At 34.6% G+C, this 22,088-nt stretch overlaps 1 protein-coding gene across 2 annotated transcripts in view; it reads right to left on the reverse strand.

Annotated features, from left to right (window-relative positions):
* The window catches only part of LOC128990679 (atrial natriuretic peptide-converting enzyme-like), a 39,924-nt gene that overhangs the window by 5,306 nt on the left and 12,530 nt on the right, over positions 1-22,088 (reverse strand). For both annotated transcript variants that reach the window (XM_054413187.1, XM_054413188.1), the window contains exons 2-15: positions 18,142-18,261; positions 16,580-16,769; positions 15,425-16,168; positions 14,685-14,817; positions 14,095-14,184; positions 13,562-13,671; positions 12,865-12,997; positions 12,127-12,279; positions 11,070-11,189; positions 9,485-9,580; positions 6,695-6,836; positions 4,872-5,053; positions 4,423-4,609; positions 216-375 (exon numbers count right to left, since the gene is read on the reverse strand). In XM_054413187.1, the coding sequence (XP_054269162.1) occupies positions 216-375; positions 4,423-4,609; positions 4,872-5,053; positions 6,695-6,836; positions 9,485-9,580; positions 11,070-11,189; positions 12,127-12,279; positions 12,865-12,997; positions 13,562-13,671; positions 14,095-14,184; positions 14,685-14,817; positions 15,425-16,168; positions 16,580-16,769; positions 18,142-18,261 (2,560 nt within the window). The remainder of the gene's footprint in view (positions 1-215; positions 376-4,422; positions 4,610-4,871; positions 5,054-6,694; positions 6,837-9,484; positions 9,581-11,069; positions 11,190-12,126; positions 12,280-12,864; positions 12,998-13,561; positions 13,672-14,094; positions 14,185-14,684; positions 14,818-15,424; positions 16,169-16,579; positions 16,770-18,141; positions 18,262-22,088) is intronic.

Consider the following 22,088-nt stretch of genomic DNA (forward strand, 5'->3'; position numbering starts at 1 on the left):
ATGCATTAATAATATTAGATCATCAAAATGGCTGTGATATGGATGTGGTTTGGCTCAGTAATTAATTTAAGATCATTATTATTCAACTCAGCATGTCGCTAGCAACACTAGATTGATAAGGCCTAAGGAAATTGAAAAACATCTATCTTTAGGTGGTAAAATATATCCGTAAAAATTATCAGAAAGATAATGTCATCATTCAAATACAGACACACCTGAAACAATGCCACGTCATTGTCATGAGCAATGCCTTGATTGTACATGGGATGAGGTACGACTCTCTTGACCTTCATTTTCTGGCCGAAGTAAGAGTGAGCGTGTCTCCTGGTGATACCGAGCTGGATGGTCCAGCCTGATAAGTCTCCTTGGGTGAAACTGTACAAAGAAATTAATCATTTCAGTTAGAACAGCAGCATCTCCTTAGTGGGAAATCTTGACTTAGAAAAAAAACTTGCACAATACTAAAAAGTTATAATATTTTACCATTGTAGACTTCCCATCTATATGGACCAGCTGTAGCCAATTTTTTATTTAATAAGAATGTAGTTGTGTGAGCCAGTCACAGAATGTGCTAGTGTCTAAAATTCTATTTTATACCCTATTTTTTGTTGCTGACCAGGTTGATGGGTCATAACATTTGCTATAACTCATCATAAGTCATTCCCTAAGTTTTACTTGGCTAAAAAGATTGTATATTCGCCTATTCGGCAGAATTTAGTAATTTAGATCAGCGCAATCTGTAGGTGGCTCACATCAACTACTACAATTTTGCTAAAAAAGCTGGCTACAAATTTAACATGGGGATGGAATGTTTAACATGTGGAATGGGGAAGGCAATGTTTTACCTTACCCAGATGCAAGTGTCTGTGCTATGGCTTCTGTTGTGAGTGCTGATGTTGGTCAAAATCAGAATGAGGTGCCCTCATCTTTAAACTCAAAAATCAGCCAATTATTGGATCCAATGTAAAAAAAATAGTAATACAACTCACTGTTTTCAGACATCTATTGTAAATAATATTTTTTGTAGTAGGGTAGAAAGTACTTTTAACAATGAGAATTCTTTATTGAAACTTCAGAGATCAGTTCATGATATGTTTATGCATATGAACATTCAAGGCTTAAATCCAGGTAAAGTGGCTGATTTAAATATGTTTCTATCACAGTTTGGACATAAAATAAAGATTTTTGCACTAAATGAGCATTGGATCAATGAGGACTCATTTAATATTTTTAACACCTTTGATAATTTTAATTTGGGAAATGTATTTATAAGAAAAAATAATAAAAAAAGAGGAGGTTCTTGTATATTAGTGCATAAAGAATTTAACTTTAAAACAAGAGCAGACCTGGAAGTATTAAATGAGGATTTCATTTTTGAAGGTTCATTTGTTGAAATTGTGGAAATGAATTTACTAGTGGTATCAATTTATACAGTTCCAGAATATAACATAAGAAAGCTTTTCCTCACTAAACTAGAACTTTTAATGAATCAATTAAAAAATGAAAACAAAACTAAATCTATCATACTGGCCTCTGATTTCAATATAGATATTCTCAAAAGTAACAACTTAATTTCAAAATTCTATGATATTATTGAATGTAATGGATTTAATCTAAACTTCAATGAACCTACAAGAATATCAGGTAACTCTCGTACTTGCATTGATAACATTGCGACTCAAACAAAACTCAAGGTTATCTGTAAATATAATATTGGTCTTTGTGTATCTGACCATAATGCACCGTTTATAAATCTACCTAACAAATTGATAAAATGACAACAACAAAAAGGTTTTTTATAAAAGAACTTTTAGTGAAAATGCTATGAACGAATATGTAAAAACTTTTGAAATTGACAAAAGTCAATTATGTTTGGATAATTGTAATGTTAATGATAGTTACAACCATTTTTTGAGGTATTTTATAGGGCAGTTGAATCATTATTTCCCACTAAAGGCTGTAAAAAAGAAATCTAAGGTAAAAACTGTTATATTGGATTGGGTAACAACAGGTATCAAGGTTTCTAGCAAAAGAAAGCGTGAGTTGCATTGGCAAGCCAAAACCAGTACAGACCCAATTTTTCTTAACTATGTAAAGTCTTATAAAAAGATATTTCGTAAAGTTGTAAACAGTTCTAAAAAAAAGGTCTAACAGCAAATATATAAATAATGCATTTAATAAACCAAAAGCAATGTGGAAGGTTGTAAATAACGAATTAGGCATTAGAAAAGAGGATAGTTGTGGCAATCATATTTCATTAAAAGTCTCTAATAATGAATTAATTGAAGACCAAAATGTTGTTGCCAAAACTTTTAATTCTTTTTTTTGAATGTTGTTAATAGCTTAAATTTGCCAAATCCTATTGTAAAGGGTGTCCATCCAAATATGAAAATATCTGTGGATATAAAGGGGTGTTCACTGTACAACTTTGAACCAACCAACAAAAATGAAATTTAAAAAATAATACTTTCTTTGAAAAATAAGACATCGGTGGGTTGGGATGAAGTTCCCATTTCACTCATCAAAGCAGTAGCAAATAAATTTGCTGAACCCCTCTCAGATATAATTAATAAATGTTTTGAATGTGGTATTTTCCCGGAAAAATTGAAATACTCTCATATTACTCCGATATACAAAAAAGGGGCCAGAACGGATATAAATAACTACCGCCCAATATCTGTTTTAAGTAATTTTTCAAAGATATTTGAAAAAGTTATCAATTTCCGGCTAGTAAACTATTTTAACAGCAATGATTTGTTTTATGAAAAACTGTTTGGGTTTAGAAAGTCATTCAGCACCAACAGTGCACTGATTGAATTTATCAATGATGTTACAAAGGCTTTGGACAGGTCTGAAACTACTGCTGGTGTTTTCTGTGACCTGTCTAAAGCCTTTGATTGTGTGGATCATTCAATTTTGCTTTCTAAATTAAAAGACTATGGTATAAAGGGTAAAAGTTTTTCTTTATTAGACTCTTATTTACAGAACAGAAAGTATAGAACAATAGTGACCAAAAACGGTGTGAAACATATGTCAAACTGGAATTTATCTAATTATGGTGTACCTCAAGGGTCAATATTGGGCCCTCTGTTTTTCCTGATCTTTATTAATGACCTTCCAAAAGCTATTGGCAGAGATTTAATCTTATTTGCTGATGATACAACAGCAATCATAAGAGAGGATTCAGTAAATAACTTAATTGTATCAATAGAAAACACTTTGGATTGTATGAAAAATTGGTTTACAGATAATGGTTTAAAGCTGAATATTGACAAAACTCATATAATTAAATTTTCTTTAAAAAACAATGTAATTCTTGATAAAATTCCAAATTTAGTAGAATCTCATAGATTTTTGGGTGTATTGCTTGATACTCATATTAATTGGAAGAATCACATAGATAAGATGAAAGGCAAACTAAGATCTATTTCTTTTGCTTTCTTTCACCTGATAAACTGTGTACCCCAGGATACATGTATCACAGTTTACTATGGATACGTTGAATCCATCTTGAGGTATGGAATCATACTGAGGGGAGTGTCAACAGATGTCAAATCCCTACTAATTTTACAGAAAATAATTATTAGAATATTAACCAAATCAAGAAGGAGAAAATCATGTAAAAACCTGTTTAAAAATCTTAGAATTCACACCATTTTTGGATTATACATAAATGAAATTCTAAATTGGATACATAACACTAAGGAAAATTTGTCAGATGTAGTCAAATTTACACATAATTATAATACAAGGAATAAATATAATTTTAGATTACCACATCACAAATTGACGACTTTTAGGAACAGCCCTCAATATATGGGACTTAGATTGTACAATGAATTACCCCTGTATCTTAAAAATTTAAATGCTACTCAATTCAAAGATAAAATAAAAGATAAAATAATTGAGAAAGCCTACTATTCACTTGAAGAATTTTTGGAGAACCCTATAATGTAGATAAAAATTCTCTGATATCCTACATGAGTTTATTTTAATTATTTTAACTATTAATTTTACTATAAAATACATCACTATGACGAAACACCTGTTCTTATGTATGAAATGTACTTTATAAAGAACGTTATGTGTAAATAAAATATGTCTTATGTCTTATGTCTTATGTCTTATGTCTTATGTCTTATGTGAATGTCTAACTGTATTGACAGAAGTTTCAACCGAGGATGGTTTATACAAAAAATACAAAGGGTGGAGGGGTGTGGTTTATGAGAGTTAAAGATTACTTCAGGTCCACAAGCATGGCCCACTGCGGTCCACGTGGTGATGCATTGAATGTACTTTTATGATACAAAATGACTATAACCCCAAGGAATTTGATTTGTGTGTATCAAAGTATCAAATTTATGATATAACACCCTTGCCCACATACTTGATTTATATCTATCAAAGTATTTGATTACTCACTTGCCAACGCAATGTGAAGCTGTGAGTACCCACTGGTCCGAGATGAGGACACCAGCGCAATAGAAGATCTGCTCGGGCCCGCCGAGTAGCGCTGCAAGGAACGGCCAATCACCAGGGTTGGCCTCCGTCCCTCCCACGATACGCAGCTGCTTCTTCTCTTGAAACAGCTGGTGTCTCAAACCACACGCTGTCAACACCACAATTTGTCAGAGGAATTTCAAGCTGATAAGAATTTGGTATTGTTTTTTAAAATTGATTGAAATATCCACGCTATTCATGTGTAAACATTCTACCAAGTTTTAGAATAAAAATTAATGTAGGTTAAACTAAAGATGAATTTTGAGGACAGCGTACTTCATCGTACGAAAAACCCCCATGAAAGGAAATATTATTTTGCTGACTGCTAAATAATATTTATCTAGCTTGTTAAAATATATTATTGTACTTACTAAAACTAGAACAGCCTAGTTCTATCGGGGCAAAGTTTTCAGTGTTGCAATCACGAAGTTCTTTGAGAAGATTGAGATTTCTTTTTGGCACTGAATACCTCTTAAGCGTGTGGCTTGAATATTTTATAGTATGTTTGGAGCCGATGGATCCTTTGATTGTAAGGTTGCTGGACGTTACATTCCTAGAAATGACCAAAGAAAAAAAAAACTATAGAGATATACAGTATAGTTGATTTTAAAAATGCAAACAATCTATTTTCAAATTAGCAATGGGTTTTGTACCTATTGTATCTGCGCATTCTTGTTTACTTTATAAATGCTTATACAGGGTGCGCCAATATAGCCTGACGGTTTTTAATACTAAATAACTCAAGAACAAAATAAAATGTTATGTGTTAAATAATGTTATATTGTACACACTACTATGCCATTTTCATTTATGAAAAATTATATCACTTAGGTGATGACCTTTTCCTAAACGCAGGTTTCCCATTTTTTTCATATTTGCAGTCACCTTTGCCTAAGGAATAGAATCAATGTCTTCCGGATCACTGATTGTGTTCAGGGATGGTTCGAAATTTCGAAACAAACACTTTGCTTTTTAAGTATCCCCACAGCCAACAGTCACACGAAATTAAGTCTGGGGATCAAGCTCACATCACCAAACAAGGAGATCAATTTACCGGGAAAGATTTCACGCAAAACTGTCACTGATTGGCTGTTTGACAAGTTGCGTCGTCCGGTTGAAACCATGTGTTGGTCATGTCTATCCCTACTAGCAATCACAGTTATGGAACCAAAAACCCTTTCAGTATTTCCACATAGCGTTCCGAGTTTGCAGTGACGGTGTTCCCCCTTTCGTTCTCGAAAACATATGGTACGATGACTCCAAACCGTGCTACACCACACTAGACAGTAACTTTCTTTTGACGAAGTAATGTTTCACCAAACATAACCTAAAAATGGTATATGTGTCGGATATATTTAGTTACATAAGCAATCGTTCACTACAACAATGAGGTATCTAGCTTGTATAACAGCTGACTTATTACAAAACAGAAACCGTCAGGTTTTTTTGCTCACCCTTTATTTTGATGTTCATTCTTCATAACTTTATCACAGTCAATTAATAATATTTATTTTATTTTCATTCCAAGTATAATGATTTATTTTCAATAATTAAAAGACTATATTAAAACAGAAACCAATTTAAAAGAATGTATACAGTACAAAAACTTAGAAATCCAAAGGATATTAGAGTAACAGACTAAAAACATCCTTTACAAAACTATCAGTTACGCAAGCATAAACAAGAGAAACTCTGATTTAATATGCAAATTATTCATAATTTAATAAAAACAGTTCTCTGTATCAGATGACTTTGGGGGGGAGGGTTTGTGTTCATGAGAGGGGCATGATCAAACATAATTACGAAAACCGCCACATATCAGAGATCCATATTTAGTGGGAGGGATAAAGAGCCGGATGTTTTGTTGATATTACACATTTTTAGGGAAAAAAAGAAAACGCAATATTAAAAAAGGATGTTGAGAAATCTTCTCAAAGACAAAAAAGAGCTGGTAGGCTCAAAGCAAGAGAAGATACCCAGGTTTGCAGGAACATGAGGAAGTTTGGAATGAAGGATGTTATGAACCAAGCCTACAAGATTGTTGATGAAGCCAAGTATCGACTGGGGTACAAGTGGCTACATAATAAGTTAAGTATGAAAAGGGGGACATCATAAAAAAATACAAAATGGGCATAGCAAAACCAGTGAATATGGGGCTCAAAAGGGTAAGCACTTGTCCACATAACCACCTCACCTGTATCCCAACATGGAACAGATGGCCCGAGGAGTCGCAGGGTCCCACGTCGAGGTACACGCAGGCTTCCAACTCTGCAAATGGGGCTGAAACACTTCCAACTTGCCTTTGCCCTCGTCCCCCATCCTCTCACTCAGTCTTACTGCAATCGAGGGATTAAATCAGTACAATTTATATACTTCCCACACACACAGCACAGATATACAACAGATGAAATTGTCAAAATAAAATAAACTAAATAGTAAAAGTAGTAAACAATTGAACAAAACTACACCTTCTATTCCTATATTAAATGTTATGCTATTTTTTTAGTTGTTGTCCATCTGAGCTAGTAAATTGCTGATTTCTCAGAATTAAAGCTTAATTTCTAAAAAAACTGAAACCCTAAACTAAAATTATGGCTTGACATTCCCTAGTTCCTAAAATTAGCTTTCTTTTAACACAAAAACCATGAAAATCCAACAAGCGGTTGATACAGAATCGTGAAATAAACAAACCCTGTAACGTTTTAATATGATGTTTTTATGTACGATGGTCTCTTTTCCTTTGATAATTTAAAACCAGCACAATACATAAAAAAATTCTCACTAAACAATTTTGAACGACAAGTTTGATATAACTTTATACGATGTTACGGAAGAATCAACTTATACGTATGAACTTAACCATGCAAAAGTTTTATACAATTATTTTAATTGTTTAAAATTCTTAAATAAGTTTCAACTTTGATTACACTTTTTTTGTTGTTTTACACTGTTATACATCTAAAAGCCCTCTTTCTGGATACGGCACCTTTTTTGTTTAGTTTAATTTGTTTAGTATGAAACAAGTTTAGATTATTTTCTATGAATATGATATTGCTTATATAGTTTGTGCGAAAGAAAAAAGGAAGTGTTAAGTGTTAACAGATTCTGTGTGATTGTGCTCAACCCATGCAATTGTGCCAACACTCACAAGCGTGTGATAATTAGCGGTGATATTGGTGCACAGTATTCAAATCCTTGGCATTTTGGAGATAATATTTATGGTTACCTCATAAAACTAGGTTAGGTCTAGAAGGGTGCTGTATTATCCCTTCGTGTTATGGATGATTCGGCCATATTTTTAAACCCCCTATAAGTATAATTCAAGATTTTGATAAGACGAGTTAATTAAATCAATACACAGGTGTGTGGTTAACAATTTATTGTATATATTACATAAATTGGACAGTTACACTATTCTATTTCAAAAGATTAAAATAATTCTTTCATGGTTACTATAATTTTGCCACACACTCCTTTGGCGTAATTGAAACCATTGATTGTGCACCGGTCAGAGACAAATTGATACTTAAATGTTGTTGATAGGTTGTCTGAATCTGTCAAATAACCTTGATTGAGATGAGTTATTTGTGAATTGCACATCCCACCATCGGTTATTTAGTTTTAACTTATTAAACATGTTCAGTTTTGGTATGTTTTAAACATTTGTTTCAATCCCATTAAAAGTTTATTGATAGTCAATAGCAAAAAATCTGTTGTTTTTGTCCCATCTTCACATCCTAGAACGCTAGGTTCTGTTTGACACATTACTTCAGGCTAGTCCTAGAGGGTCGCGGCATTATCACATAAGGATAGAAACTATGGTGATTGGCTAGATTTGATCCCGGGACCTCGGGATCTGAAGCCCCGTGAGGATCATACAACGGTGAAGTGTTTGTACAATATAAATGCCAGTTTATAGCCAACTGAGCAATACACTCGTTCTAAGACCTCTGGCAATGCTTGTGTTACAAACCAACAAAACAACCATCACCAAGTAAACAACCATCTACTTTATAGCTAAAGTCTTAGTGAAAATAAAATCAACACTTAGATAAAAACACTGTGATCTGAACAAATGTGCCTGTGAAACATGCTGCGAGACCCTGTGCAAAAGTGATCAAATTAAATGTGCAGTAACATAACATTTCTTCCTTGTCAGTTACCTATGGATATCCAAAGTGGGAATCTTTTCACTCATGAGTTCCTGCAAGTTACAGTTTTTAAATAATAAAATAACATACACCTAAACATAATAAAAATACTCACAGCTACACAAATGTTTCAAAATTCTGACTTTTTAGAAGTGCTTAGACAGTATTGCTGTAACTCATTAGTATTAAAAAAAAAAAAAAAATAAGTAGCACAATTGTATCAATGTTCAGTTTTACAAGATATACCGAACTTGTGTTCTTTCACTGACCATAATGGATACAAACTAACTCCCTCAGCTACCGTACAAAAGATTATATATCAAACGCAAGATAAATGTAACCAAACTTACACACTTGACATGTGCTGTTCCTTGGAGTCCAGTTTAAAACTATCACACTTAGGGCTTTCAATTAAGGTGGTACGGTAGACTTAATTTCCTCATAGTTTTTCATAACATTTTAATAATTATATAGTATAAATTAACGCAATTTCTAAGGCACAGATTTTGTGAGGGAATGGTCAGAAAAAATGTCACTGGTCTCCAAGAGTGGTATGAATTTTACAGGCATACACAGTTGATTTAGTTAATTAAGATGGATGTATTTTTTGTAAGTTGAACCTCAAATTGAGCATTTTATTTTTGCTCACTGTGTGTGTGTCCACACCAAACTTGTAAAACAAATTAATTTCCATTATTATTTTTCGTAAAATAAAAATAAAAATAGACTTATTTAAATCACTGAACGATCCCTGGAGCTCAAAGGGTTCTAGAATTCTTCTGTTTATTTTAAAAACTCACTCTGTAAGTGTCAACGGGTCAACTGATACTTACTGCAATTCCTCTCGTCTTGGCCCCAGGGGCAGTCTTTGATTCCGTCACACATGTGCGACTGGTCCATGCATCTCCGTGATCCGCAGTGAATCATCCCTGCAGAAACATAACCGTTGACTTTCTTGCAAAGTAAGTATTACAGTACCAATGAGGGAATTGATCAATGCTGAGTAAGTCAGTGGCTATAAGTAACTGGATCAAGCTGTCATTGGATCACTATGGGATTTTTATGACTGATTCAAGATGAAAAAAATCTGATTTGAGGCAATCTACTTGTATATATTATCTGACTCCATTTTATACTCAAGCTGCATTATTTATATTTAGCTTAAAAGTTAAAACATGCTTGAGCAGTACGTTGCTATTAAAAAAAATTGAAGTAGTAAAGAGTGTTGTATGTATTTATTGGTTTCCTAATTCAATCAGTGCTTTTGAGGGTGCGCTATACCTGTACACCGAACGCTAATGCAAGGGTTTAGGATCTCCGTCATTGTCGGCTCATTTGAAAATATGTGTATGTTAATTTGTTCATTTCATATTTTTGTAGGCTTATATCGTTTTAATTTTTTGGCAATAGTAGAATTTGAAGTGGGAAGTGACTGGTAAATACCTATAAATAAGCTTTATTCTAAAGCATTTTTCTAAAGCACATACAAATTAATTTTTAGAAGAAAATTAAAACGAATCGATCTATCAATGAGTCATAGATTTTTATCTAACGAGTAAGAAACCCTAATCAGGCGATAAAATTTTTTTAAAGTAACTGAGTAATTTGAGAGGATTTAAACGTCTGCAAGCGCTTCTCGTTGTGCTATTCAATGGCGCAACATAACTACTGAAGCTCGAGATGAGATTTCCGAGCTGAGGTAGAGCGCTTAACAGTCGAATTCCATCAATAACACTATATAGCTGGGATTTCCTGGGCGTGTAAGTGAAACGCAGAGGGGAAAGCGATTCTAGTGGCGGTTCGCTCCGCTTTAAGAAAAAGACTAACTATACCAAATTACCTAAGACAAGAGGAGAACCGACTCTGCTCTCTGCTTTCCATGCTCCCCTTTGGCACCCAGGAAACCCCAGCTTATTTAGCTAACTGCAGCTGGTACATTTTAAAAAATGAGTAGAAATAGTTTATTTTGGTTTGCATGGACCGAAAACACAAGTTATAATAATTCTAGTTGTGATTGTTTAGCTAGAAATCTAGTTGTATACATCTGGATTTTGTATCGTTGATCTGATGTAGAGGGTTACCGAAGGAAGTATCAGCACTTGTTCGCCCCCAGGAGGGGTTTATTGGAAAGTCATAGTGACAAAATTTGTTTGTTTGAAAACTGGTTGGCAGCTTCTTTTAACCTGCAAATATAAATCTAAATTGTTCTCAAAGGACTGAAGTACTGTGTATGGAATATAAGCAAAACACGAGGTAAGCAGGTGCAGCGCATGACTCAAATGTGCTGATAAATTTCAAGTAAAAGCATCAGGAAGTGACCCTTTTGACATCGCTTCTTTTGTTTCACAGTTTATTGTTATAGCGACAAATTAATTTGCAAGGTAAGGGTTAAGAGGTAATGTCTCTGGTTTCACTTACCCTTGGCACATTGATGGCAGTTGAGTTCATCCGACTGATCCTCACAGTCCACGTGTCCGTCACACTTCCAGTCTGCGGGGATACAACGCTTCACATCGCATTGGAACCCAGACAGGCACACTGTGAACACGTTACATAACCCTTCAATGTATGAATTTTAACATATATTCATCTGTTTTTTCGTTCTTTTTGTATTACAAAACCATTCATAGAATCCCTAAAAATTCTTGGAAATTGTTCTACTAGATAGATTTCTGGGTAAAACATTGATATCCGACTCCATCAGAATCACTGATTGTTACGGTCTTGTTTTCGGTTAAGATAAGTTTGGTTATCAATTGAATCGATAGTTTTATGTTTAATAATACGATAGAGTTGGATATCAAAGTTTTGCCGGTTTCTGTCTTATAACCATTTTAATGCCAACCTTTAGGGCTCTGTTCTCCTGAGTCCTTCTTTAAAAGTTAGTGTGTTACGCTTATGAGAGTCAGTCTTTCATTAGTTTTAATTGAATCAACAAGAAAATTACAATGGTGACATCTTTTAGATTGGATCTATGAATAAAATATTCATGCTATGATGATTTTATAAATTATGAAGATACCCAATGATTAATCTATATAAATTACAATTCTAAATTATTTTGTAGCCACTTTGAAAGACTTTTTTAAATAATAGGCTAATTTACATTCCAGAGCATGGGTTAAGCCCTTAACTTGATAAAAAACATTGAAAAGTGGTGAGTTAACAGGGGTATTAAAAAAACAAATTCTACCTATAGATAACTTATGCTTTCTGTATTCAAGGGTGTGTCACTGTATTAAATAAATAAATTGATTGACATCAATCGTATAATGTGTCATTCAATACGGTACTAATTATTCATCAAATTACTCATTTTACTTTTTTTATCTGTTTTTTTCCAAGATGATAAATTTATGTTACTAGCGTTTTCTTGAGTACTATAGTACTGAAAAATGTTCATTCTATAAATGACTTAACTTCCATTTCCTTTGTATTCTCCTCGTACATTTTCTGGGATTCCACCAAACCTCACCTGGTTTCTGAGCACGCTTTTCAGCTTCAACGACCTCCTTATTTCCCACGCAGACATCCGCATCTTCTGAGTCAGGGAACAAGTCACAATCGAGGTAGTCCGGCAAAGACAGACCAAACACATCAAGAAAGAACCCACACCTTCTCTTGGTTTCTGAAACACAAAGTTGTCGTTGTCATTTTACTATTGATTTAATATTAAATTAAGTGTGACGTTTTCTTATTGATAAACGTTCTCTGTTTACTTATAGACATAATAGACCCTGAGTTAAAAACTTTTGGTTATGCATGGCTGTTAAATAAGCGTATTAAAGCTATTAAAATTAATATTATCAGTAAGAACAACCATAGTGCAGTTCTATTTTAAAAATACTCGTATTGACAATGACTGATGCATTCAACACTTAGGTCTCTAGTATAGGTATATTTTTGAAACTAGGATACATTTTCAAATTAAAGTATGAGTTGTCAGATATAAATATTAAAAAAATATATTCCAAAAATATTTCAATTGCCAAAAATATTTAAGCTTTATCTGAAATTAATGAGAGGACAAAATTAATCTTGAGCTGTTCCCAAAAATTACTATAATGGGTTGTCTCAGATTTCAACTTAGGGGATAAAATTTATTTAAAAATAGTCTTATAATGTAAGATAATTATTGGTTTATCACTTTCTGCAGGGATTAAAGTTATTTGATGCATATTATTAAGTAACACTGAACACTTGTAGCACTTACCAGCACACAAATTTTTACAAGGGCGAACCAGTTGTCCTGTAGGTCCACACTTTGGCACAAAAACTGAACACAAAAACAATGCAGCCAACTCGTAACATCTGACGTCCTCCACCGCATCGTAAACTTCCAGTTCCTAGAAAACAAAATCGAAATTATCATCAATTGTCAGGATGTAATATATGTTTCGCAACTGACAAAACTGGGAAATAATCTATCAGTTATCAGCAGGCACAAATATATTTTTATTTTTATTTACTAAGAAATGTCATATTTACTGTTTTTTGAACCCAGTGACAAGACCTGTATTATACAGTAATTATTTACATATTTTGCCTGAAGGTCTTGTAGTTAACACTCGATGCGCATTTCGCCGCTCAGTGCGGCATCTTCATAGAGTATCTTCTTAAACACTACTGTTACTATGTACATATTTACAATATATTTTCCAATCACTAACCGGTCACATTCGCGGTCGCGGTTGCCCGGCACTCGTGTCGCCGCCGGGCAACCGGGACCTCGAATGTGACCGGTTAGTGATTGGAAAATATATTGTAAATATGTACATAGTAACAGTAGTGTTTAAGAAGATACTCTATGAAGATGCCGCACTGAGCGGCGAAATGCGCATCGAGTGTTAATCGAGTGTTAACTACAAGACCTTCAGGCAAAATAGGTAAATAATTACTGTCATATTTACCTGCTGAGCATCACGCTGCGTGAAGTGACCAATGTAGTTGGGAAACATTGTGTAGTTGTAGGGAATTTTGTGTTGCAGGCAAAATGTGACTATCACTGGTAAACAAATCCCTGGAACATCAACCATCAACTATAAACTCACTGCAGGAATCTTAAAACAACTTAAGATATAAACCCACTAAGTAGAAACAAACACACCTCATGCATAAACACACACAAGAGATTTACACATCTCGGTGATATATAAACATGTATCAGATTTAATAACAAACACACATCAGGGATATAAGTATGCACAAGAGATTATGTTAACATTGTTAACACACTTATGAGAAGGGACATATAACAGTCCATTTTCTAATCTGCAAGTAGCAGGGTATGAACGATAAAATAGGCTGGGAAATAAATAATTTGAACTAAATAAATAATATGTTTTAACAAAATCTGTCTCTAAATAAGAAATGTCAATTCTCGCTGCATACCTAATAGTTAAGTAAGTACTTTTTCGACACTTTGACTAGAGGGTAGACTCACCAGGAGCAGGATTAACATCCTCTGGAGGTTTGACTGCAATGGAGGGTTCCGTGATGGTCCTATTGATGTATCGCACTGCTGAGGGGTAAGCTGCAACAATATATTGTATCAACATCTATACCAAAACCAGATCATCTCAGCTTTAGATTAAAAGGGAATAACTATACAGTTTTATCATTTGATCTAAATAGTTTTTAATAAAAATTCTTATCACACTTGCTAGCCTATCATAGGGAAAGTCATGGAGCTCAAGAGCTATGATTAGTTATGCCAGTTCGATCCTGAGTAAAGTCAATACATGTACAATACTGTTTTAACTAGATTCTGCGGCCCTTGATCATTGGACTTTTCATAACTATGGCTACATGATTAAAGAACAAGCTGATCTTACACAATTACAAAGCTACATGGACTACATTATCTACACCATTTTACATCCATCGTATTGTATTCAGCACCCAAGTGTGCGTACTCGTCTTAAAAAAAAAAAAAACTCCATCTTTAATTGATGGAATTTTAAAAGCAATACAATAATTTTAGGGAAAATTAAATCCAATAAATCCAGAACTGTACTATAATTTACCGTTTACCTTGAAAGTAGGCAGCCAATCCCCCGGCAATGGCTAGTAGAGCAACTGCATTGAGAATAACCTGAGCAAACTGAAACCTCAGCCTTCCCCTAGTGATGTAGTGTGTTGACGGTCTCCGAATGTCATTTATAATCTGTAATTCATAGCTTACATCAGACAGTTCCATCTTTGACTACGAATGAAAGTAGACACTCCATTCCTATTTAATGTGGTTGTCAAGTTAAGAAATGAACATACTGTAGTTTAATTGAATTGAAGCACTGATATCAATAACTGATTCCTACCTATCAAATTTGTTAACTTTAAACCAAGCCAACCAGAAGAAAAAATGTTGTAAGCTTTAGCATCTCTCGTGTCACATCAGCTACCTTAGTAAAAAAACATCAAGAGAGAAGATATAGGCCTACATTTGAAAGAAACTCAATCAGTTCAACTATTGAATATAAATTGGCTACAGGGGACACATGTAAATGGTATATGTTTACCCTGGTGTCTAAAAGTCAATGGTGCTATCAGTGCTATCACAACAAACTGAGCTTAAAACAGGTTATTGAAAGTTCACTGTCATTATAATAAAGCTAAAGTATTTTTGTACAAAATAGCTATGATGAAATATGAGTTTTGTCTCTTGGCCTAGAACGCCTCTAGTTTGTGTTATTTCCATACAGTGTAGATGCTAGTTGCCTCAGGGTACTTATGTGTCTAAAAACTCATGGGACAAACATTGTGTACAGACTCACCCTGTGGTGGATGGACATGTTAGAGCCGTGATGGAAGCGGACAATGGCTTGGAGACTCGCAGGTGTCGAGTGACTCTTGGTCAGAGCGTTGTTAGCATCATCAAGCGTCGCAGATTCTAGTCCGCTCACTGCCTCGTCACTGTCTCCTCCTCTCATTTCTGCGCCGCGACGTTCATTGGTAATGCGTCGGCTCTTCTTGCCGCACTGCGCCAACAATGGTGTTTCCATACTCTTAGTCGTGTAGCTAGGGGATGAGTTTTGGCTGAAACTGTCGCTGGAAACATTAGAATCTTGTCTCATAGAGATTTTACCGGCACTACCGTTGAGTCCCTCGTTTTGCATCAGTATGTGAGAAAGCTGTTTGTCTTCGTCGGGTTGAGTCTGCAGCGGAGGTGGCTTGAAGGTTTTCTTTCTCGGAGATTCTGGAGGGTCGTACTTCTTGTAGCTCGGTGCCTGGGGCCGAGGAGGGGGTTGCTTTTCATTTTCTACAGGCGGTTTTTGGGATTGTCTTCGTTCTAAGTCAGTTAATGAACTAGATATATTCCGAGGTTGAGCATTATTCAGTATAGAAGACTGTTGAGCTTTAGATCTAGGCGGGGTAGGGGGTGGACCAATCCTGGTTCTAGGGGGAGGAGGTGGGGCTGTGGATGGGGGAGGGGGAAGAGCTGGCGGCGGCTTGGCCATCTGGGGCGGAGCTGAGGGGCGAGATCTTTCCGGCACAGGGGGAGGCACTCCATCATTTACCTGAAACATTTATATGTATATAAATACCATGGAAATGCAAATGATAATCAAGTCTTCATCTGGCAGAAGAGTTTTCTGACTTTTACCCTAATCATTGTTTTGTCTCCCTTATCAAGCAGATTTGAGCCAATGGCTATCTTATCCTGTGCCCTATTCTACCACATGCTATAAAAGAGATGAGCTTACAAAAAAGTGTTTTAATAATTTCTCTTATAAACCTGTTGTCAAATTCAAAACAACCTCAGTATCATCTAATACTTTAATACTTTACATTGAAATGGCGACCATACAAAGTAAGTATTTTAAGCCAAGTATGAATGGAGAAGAGTGTATAGGATCTAACATTGTACAAGTCATACCATTGAATAATACTTGATAAATGTATCAAAACTGCATAAAGCTTGTAAGTACCTTAGCATAGTTAGAGGTTGGAAGGCAAAAGGCGCTTTGGAAACTCTTGGGATTGACATGAGCGGCCGTAGGAGATAGTAGCCCCTTGTCGTTTTCGTTTGCCATCAGAATGTCCAAGAGGGAGCTAGGGTACTCCTCCTGATAGCAGGAAGAACCCAGGGCCAGACTTGCGGCACGATACGCTCTAGCACTGCAACACATATCACCATGGATTTTCTACTAACCTCCCATCAGTTCCATCACATCCTATTATGATTCTAAGCTGGAACAGTTTTATACAATGACTTCATGTTAGGCCAAGAGGGATGCTACATTTTCACATATCTTGAGCTATTGGTGATTTCGGGATGTAAACTAGGTACCTCAGGCACTAAAACACCGAGCTTTACCACTAGACCAGCTCGCTCCTCAGGTCAACAATAAGTGCTTCCAACATTAATTCGTTGTACTTGGTACAGCAGGTGTTTTTTAATTATTACTAAGCAGTACGGTATTGGTATAGTATTATAATTATAAAATTTAATATATTTTTACATATTTTGCAAACACGATTACACAGTTCTCATAAATTAAATATCTTTCGAGAAGTACTATCAGGAAATCACTGGGCCACTCAATCCTTAAGAGTTATCAAATTAAAAGAGCTAGTCGTTAGGTATTTTGCTTCCTTTTAAATGAGTAAAACCAACTGGCAAAACATTCTAATTCATTGAGGGTTTGTCTGTTAATTTGAGTATTTTCAACATCATTAGCTTTTTTTTAAAACGGTCCAAACATTGGTTTTGTTACTACTGTATATAATTACTCACCCAATAACAAAATGCCATCTGAATTTAGAACCAAAACCGCTTGCATCACTGCAGGATATATAAAGGGTTGGGTCCGTGTCCTAAGCCAGGTATTGTTCCGAACTTTTATTCTTGCCGTTTGACTAAGTTTACACTAAAAAAGGGATTAGAGGCCCAGTAACAGTAAGTAATTTTCTTTTAATACAAATAAAACCATGTGATATTGTGGTTTATCTTAAAATCCTGTTAATGTGATACCAAATTTCATGTAAATTGGTCAACGTTCAGCTATTTTTATTTGCAATGATAAAATAAGACAACTTGAATAAAACATGACCAATTTGAATCAAATTTGGTAACAAAACTAACATGAAAATGAAGAGAAATCACGATATCACATTAGCCTATTTTAGTTGTATTTGTAATACAGTATTGAAGAAACCGTTTTGCTAATGGTCTCCCTAGTCTTCTTGAGAGTGAAGTGAGTCGAGTGGTAGGAGTAAAGGACCTCAACACCGAAGAACACTTATGGCCAGTCAGCATAGCCTGTCGGCAACTATAGCGTCTCGCACATTGACGCAGAAAGACAGATTTGATACCGCTGTTGCATATCCACAAATATTTCAGGTTTTTGAGCAATCTCTCTTGCTTTGTACTTTGTGTTATTTCTTATAAAATTTCATTTCCAAATTATATACACTACTGATGTTTTCTCTAAATTTATCTTAGCAACTCGATAATATACAATAAAAATCAATATGGGAGTGGCTTTACCTATTGTTGGTGGCCCTAATCCAGTCCGCAGCATAGTGGGGGCGGAGATAGCTGTGGCCGGGGGCGGTACTGGGGGCGGCACTGTGGCGGCGAGCGGGTCCGTGACCTTCGGACATCCGTCTAGAAACACATATCAGAAACATTTACTATAGTTCAGAAAGAAGTGACAGTGGTAAACATAGAGGTAATAATAGGGGATCACGTTTAGGTGTCTTATTTACTTGGTATTTGCAAAGAAAAGTATTATAGAGAAGGAAGCAGAAACAGGTAGCCAACTAGCTTTGAAGGCAAGATGGGAAAACAACTACAGTAGAAGGTTCATTACAAACTTGCTTTAAGACACTATATGAGGTCTGTTCTGTATTCAAGCTACAAAACATACAAGGTGATTATAGAACAATAGAATGGAATAGAGTGAGATGATCTGTGTTGTGTTAATTGTTACCTATGACCGCAACAAAATAAAAGAAGAAGCCAACACCACAACCCTAGTTCAGACATTGGGTTGAAATACCTCGCCAATACAATGTGAAACCATGAAAAGTTCCTGTAGTTCAATAAACAAAGACAATTATTAATTTCCTTAATCATAGAATCATGGCTTGGGTGGAATTTGAGTATTGTGTCCTACACAGTTACTGATTGGTCAAACTGTTACTTATATTTTATTTATCATGTGTGGGTCAAAACTAAAGTTAGTTTTTCCCCTGAAAGAGAGATAGAGATAATGGCAGAGATTATTGAACCCAGCTCTACTGTAATGGGATTGGTTTTTAAAATGAAAGTTAAAACCTTCCTATACAGAAACGTTTTTGAGTGCTCATCGGTAGTTCTATGTCTCTGTAATATATAAACCAATGAGGGTACTTTAACTGACACACAACACACAAAAATTAAGATATAGACTGATACTTGGCTTCTGTCAAGTGTAAACGGTAAAAAACTAACATAACATTACGGGCAGAGTAGCAGAGAACACAGATGATATGGCGATTCTTCACAGCTTTTTCCAATGCAAACTGCTGGTTGATTAAGCGCTTGTTCTTGATATAAATTAATTTGTTCAATGTTCATGTCACAAGGAAACACAGATCCATTTTTTCCCAGTTGGACTCATAAGGCTCCGTCCAAACTTTATGGTTCTTATTGTGTCGGGGACACTTTCATAAGTGGGGCCAAAAACAACCGAATGAAAAAAATCAAACTTAACTTAAACCTATATATATTGACATTTAAGTTTGATATATCGATTCGAAATTACAAATTTTGATTTTTTCATTGTGTTACCCAAACAAGTAAGTAAGTGTCTACCCATTATTGTCACTTAAATATATATACACAACATTGGTCTACAGCATCAATTGCTGTGTTTTAAAAATATATAATACTGAACTAATAAGTAAACAGAAACATAATTCAAAGGTTTTAACACCATCCCACTTTATAATAAGAGCATTACCGGTAGGCCTACTGTTACTTCTCTTGATGCAATATAGAAATCTATGGTAGAATCAAAAGGTTAACTCAAGGAAACAAGGAAAAGTAAACAAACTACCTAACTAAAACCAAAACGAATCTAACATCTGATGAATCTTCAATATTTTAAATGATTAAAGATTACCAATAACAAGCCATCCACAGTATACTCAAAAATTGCAAAATACAGTACAAAAGGAAAACATCAGTTGTAACTATTGAGCAAAATATTCAACTGAAGATTACTCGATATAGTGGTGAAAATAGTTCTGTTCAAACACTGATATTTTACTTAGCCCTCTCCTACAAAATCGCAACCCCGTTAGTACCGGTACTGAGGCAATTTATGGTTAGCAAACTTTGATTAAGCAGTGAAATAAATATTTTAAAATATCTATATTATTAATAAGCTACATGAAACTTTGTAAACAATAAGTCTTTTTGTTTTAAGATTTAACCCCAAATATTATATACCAAAATTATCGCCTAGGTGTGTAGATTTCCAAACTGACAACATTTTTGAAAAAGTCCCTTGGGCTCTGCCCCAGTGGCTTTCATAGTTCCCTTATGTTATCTTTATGAAGAAAATATTTGTTTACTTTATGATCAGCTTGATAATTTTATTACTGTTAATATTTTAGTTGCAATTTGCAAACTATGGAAACATAGGAAATTCATAGAACACCACCAAGTAGAAGAAATAAAAATTAATATATATTTTTTAAAATTAAATAATCATTATTATGCACAACCTAATGCGGCCATGAGTGGGAAAAATTTGTAGAAAACACTAAAAAGCAAGATCAGCTTTTGAAAAGTGATAAGATATTTACAAGAAATGTTGATTGATTATATCGAATTGTTATGTACATAAGGAGAATTTCCATAATCTTTGAGTCGGCTCTTTTAAGGTCATCGGAAATTATGCCTGTTATTCTTTTAAAAATAACGCCTGTAATACTTAGCAATTGCTCGAATTAGAGCAACAGGTACACTAGTAGGGAATATATGTGATATTTTTAAGGATGCATTTTATTGTAAATCTAATCAGGCAAATGGAAATTCGCTTAGTCTGCAGGTTTGCTGCAGCGGGGGTATTTTATGATTGTTTCTAAATAAATAGAATTAGAATTCAACACGAAAACGTTTAACTTAATGATGAACTTTTTAGCCACTCTCATGGTTAATTGGATTTGAATAGTTTTAGGGCACCATTTTTTGATGTCAGAGGCCTAAACTTTTTATGCTAAACTAAACTTTTTAGTTACGTATACCAAAGTCGACTATACTTCCTATCTGAATATTTTGAGCTACTCCCAACCCCCAGTACCTAACGGCAAAATTTGCAATATTAACCATCATTATTGTAGCATGTATAAGAAGTTTGCCACAAACCTACAGTGGTAAAAACAAGGGGGGGGGGATGCATGTTACTTTTCAGCTACCTTGTATGGATGCAAACAATGTACAGAAGAACTATAATTTCATATAGAAGATGAATAAATCAACAAACTGCAGACAAGTTGATCATTGTTGTCCGTGCTTGACCTTGAAGCAGTGATCAATCTCATTATTGAGGAGAAGAAGACTAAAGCTGAAGATGCAGAGTCAACAACTTACTGTTTGTGGCTTCTAACCTTCCTTCCCTGGTCTTGACAGAGTTTACCATCTCACACACCATGTCAAATCTTCCACACTTCATTAATGATATATATATTAATGGTATACCACATATTCGTCGATACAATGAAGATTTATTTAATCAACTGTTAACATTGATTTTAATTTATTATCTTTATAAAATAAGAGTTCTGTCTGAACATGGTTTCCTAAACACATAAGGTTTTTTTAAAGGAATTCACTACTTGTTGATGTCCCTTTTACAGTGCACAAAAGGTTTTAGCCTGCTTTAAACTGGCCTTTGTGCTTTGGGTTTTAAGTTAAGGAAGTATTTATGATAACTATTTGAAATTTTCAAATCCAGTTTAGAGCTCCACCTCCACCTGCCACTCTTCAAAATTTACCAAACAATAAGACAAAAATAATTGGAGACGGTTTTTAATAAAAATAGGATAAAATTGACCCAGAATCGAATTACACAATTTACATCTCCAAAATGAACATTAAATGCAAATTAATAGAATTATAATGAAGCTTTCAAAGGATATTGAAGTTAAACCGAAACTTTGTTAGAGACTCACAACACAAAGACGCAAGGGAAAACTTTAACAAACTTACTCTGACAAAATTGTCTTGGAGAAAGGGTAACAAAAACTGAGATTGTAAATGATTAAAAGTAAGTGGTGTAGGCTTTCAACAAAATAAATCTTTTCCAATGATTTAACTTTTGTAGGCTACTGTTTAATTTGAAATTTTATTCCACAGACAACTGTGCAGACTGTTGTAGTAAATTTAGATTTGAGGTCGAGTTACAGTGGTTACAGTTAGTGGAGGGATGATATGAGTATGTT

This window comes from Macrosteles quadrilineatus, unplaced genomic scaffold (assembly GCF_028750875.1).
Source record: "Macrosteles quadrilineatus isolate MER2022 unplaced genomic scaffold, UCM_ALF_1.0 Scaffold_3__2_contigs__length_128488019, whole genome shotgun sequence".
In the NCBI taxonomy this organism is placed as follows: Eukaryota; Metazoa; Arthropoda; class Insecta; order Hemiptera; family Cicadellidae; genus Macrosteles; species Macrosteles quadrilineatus.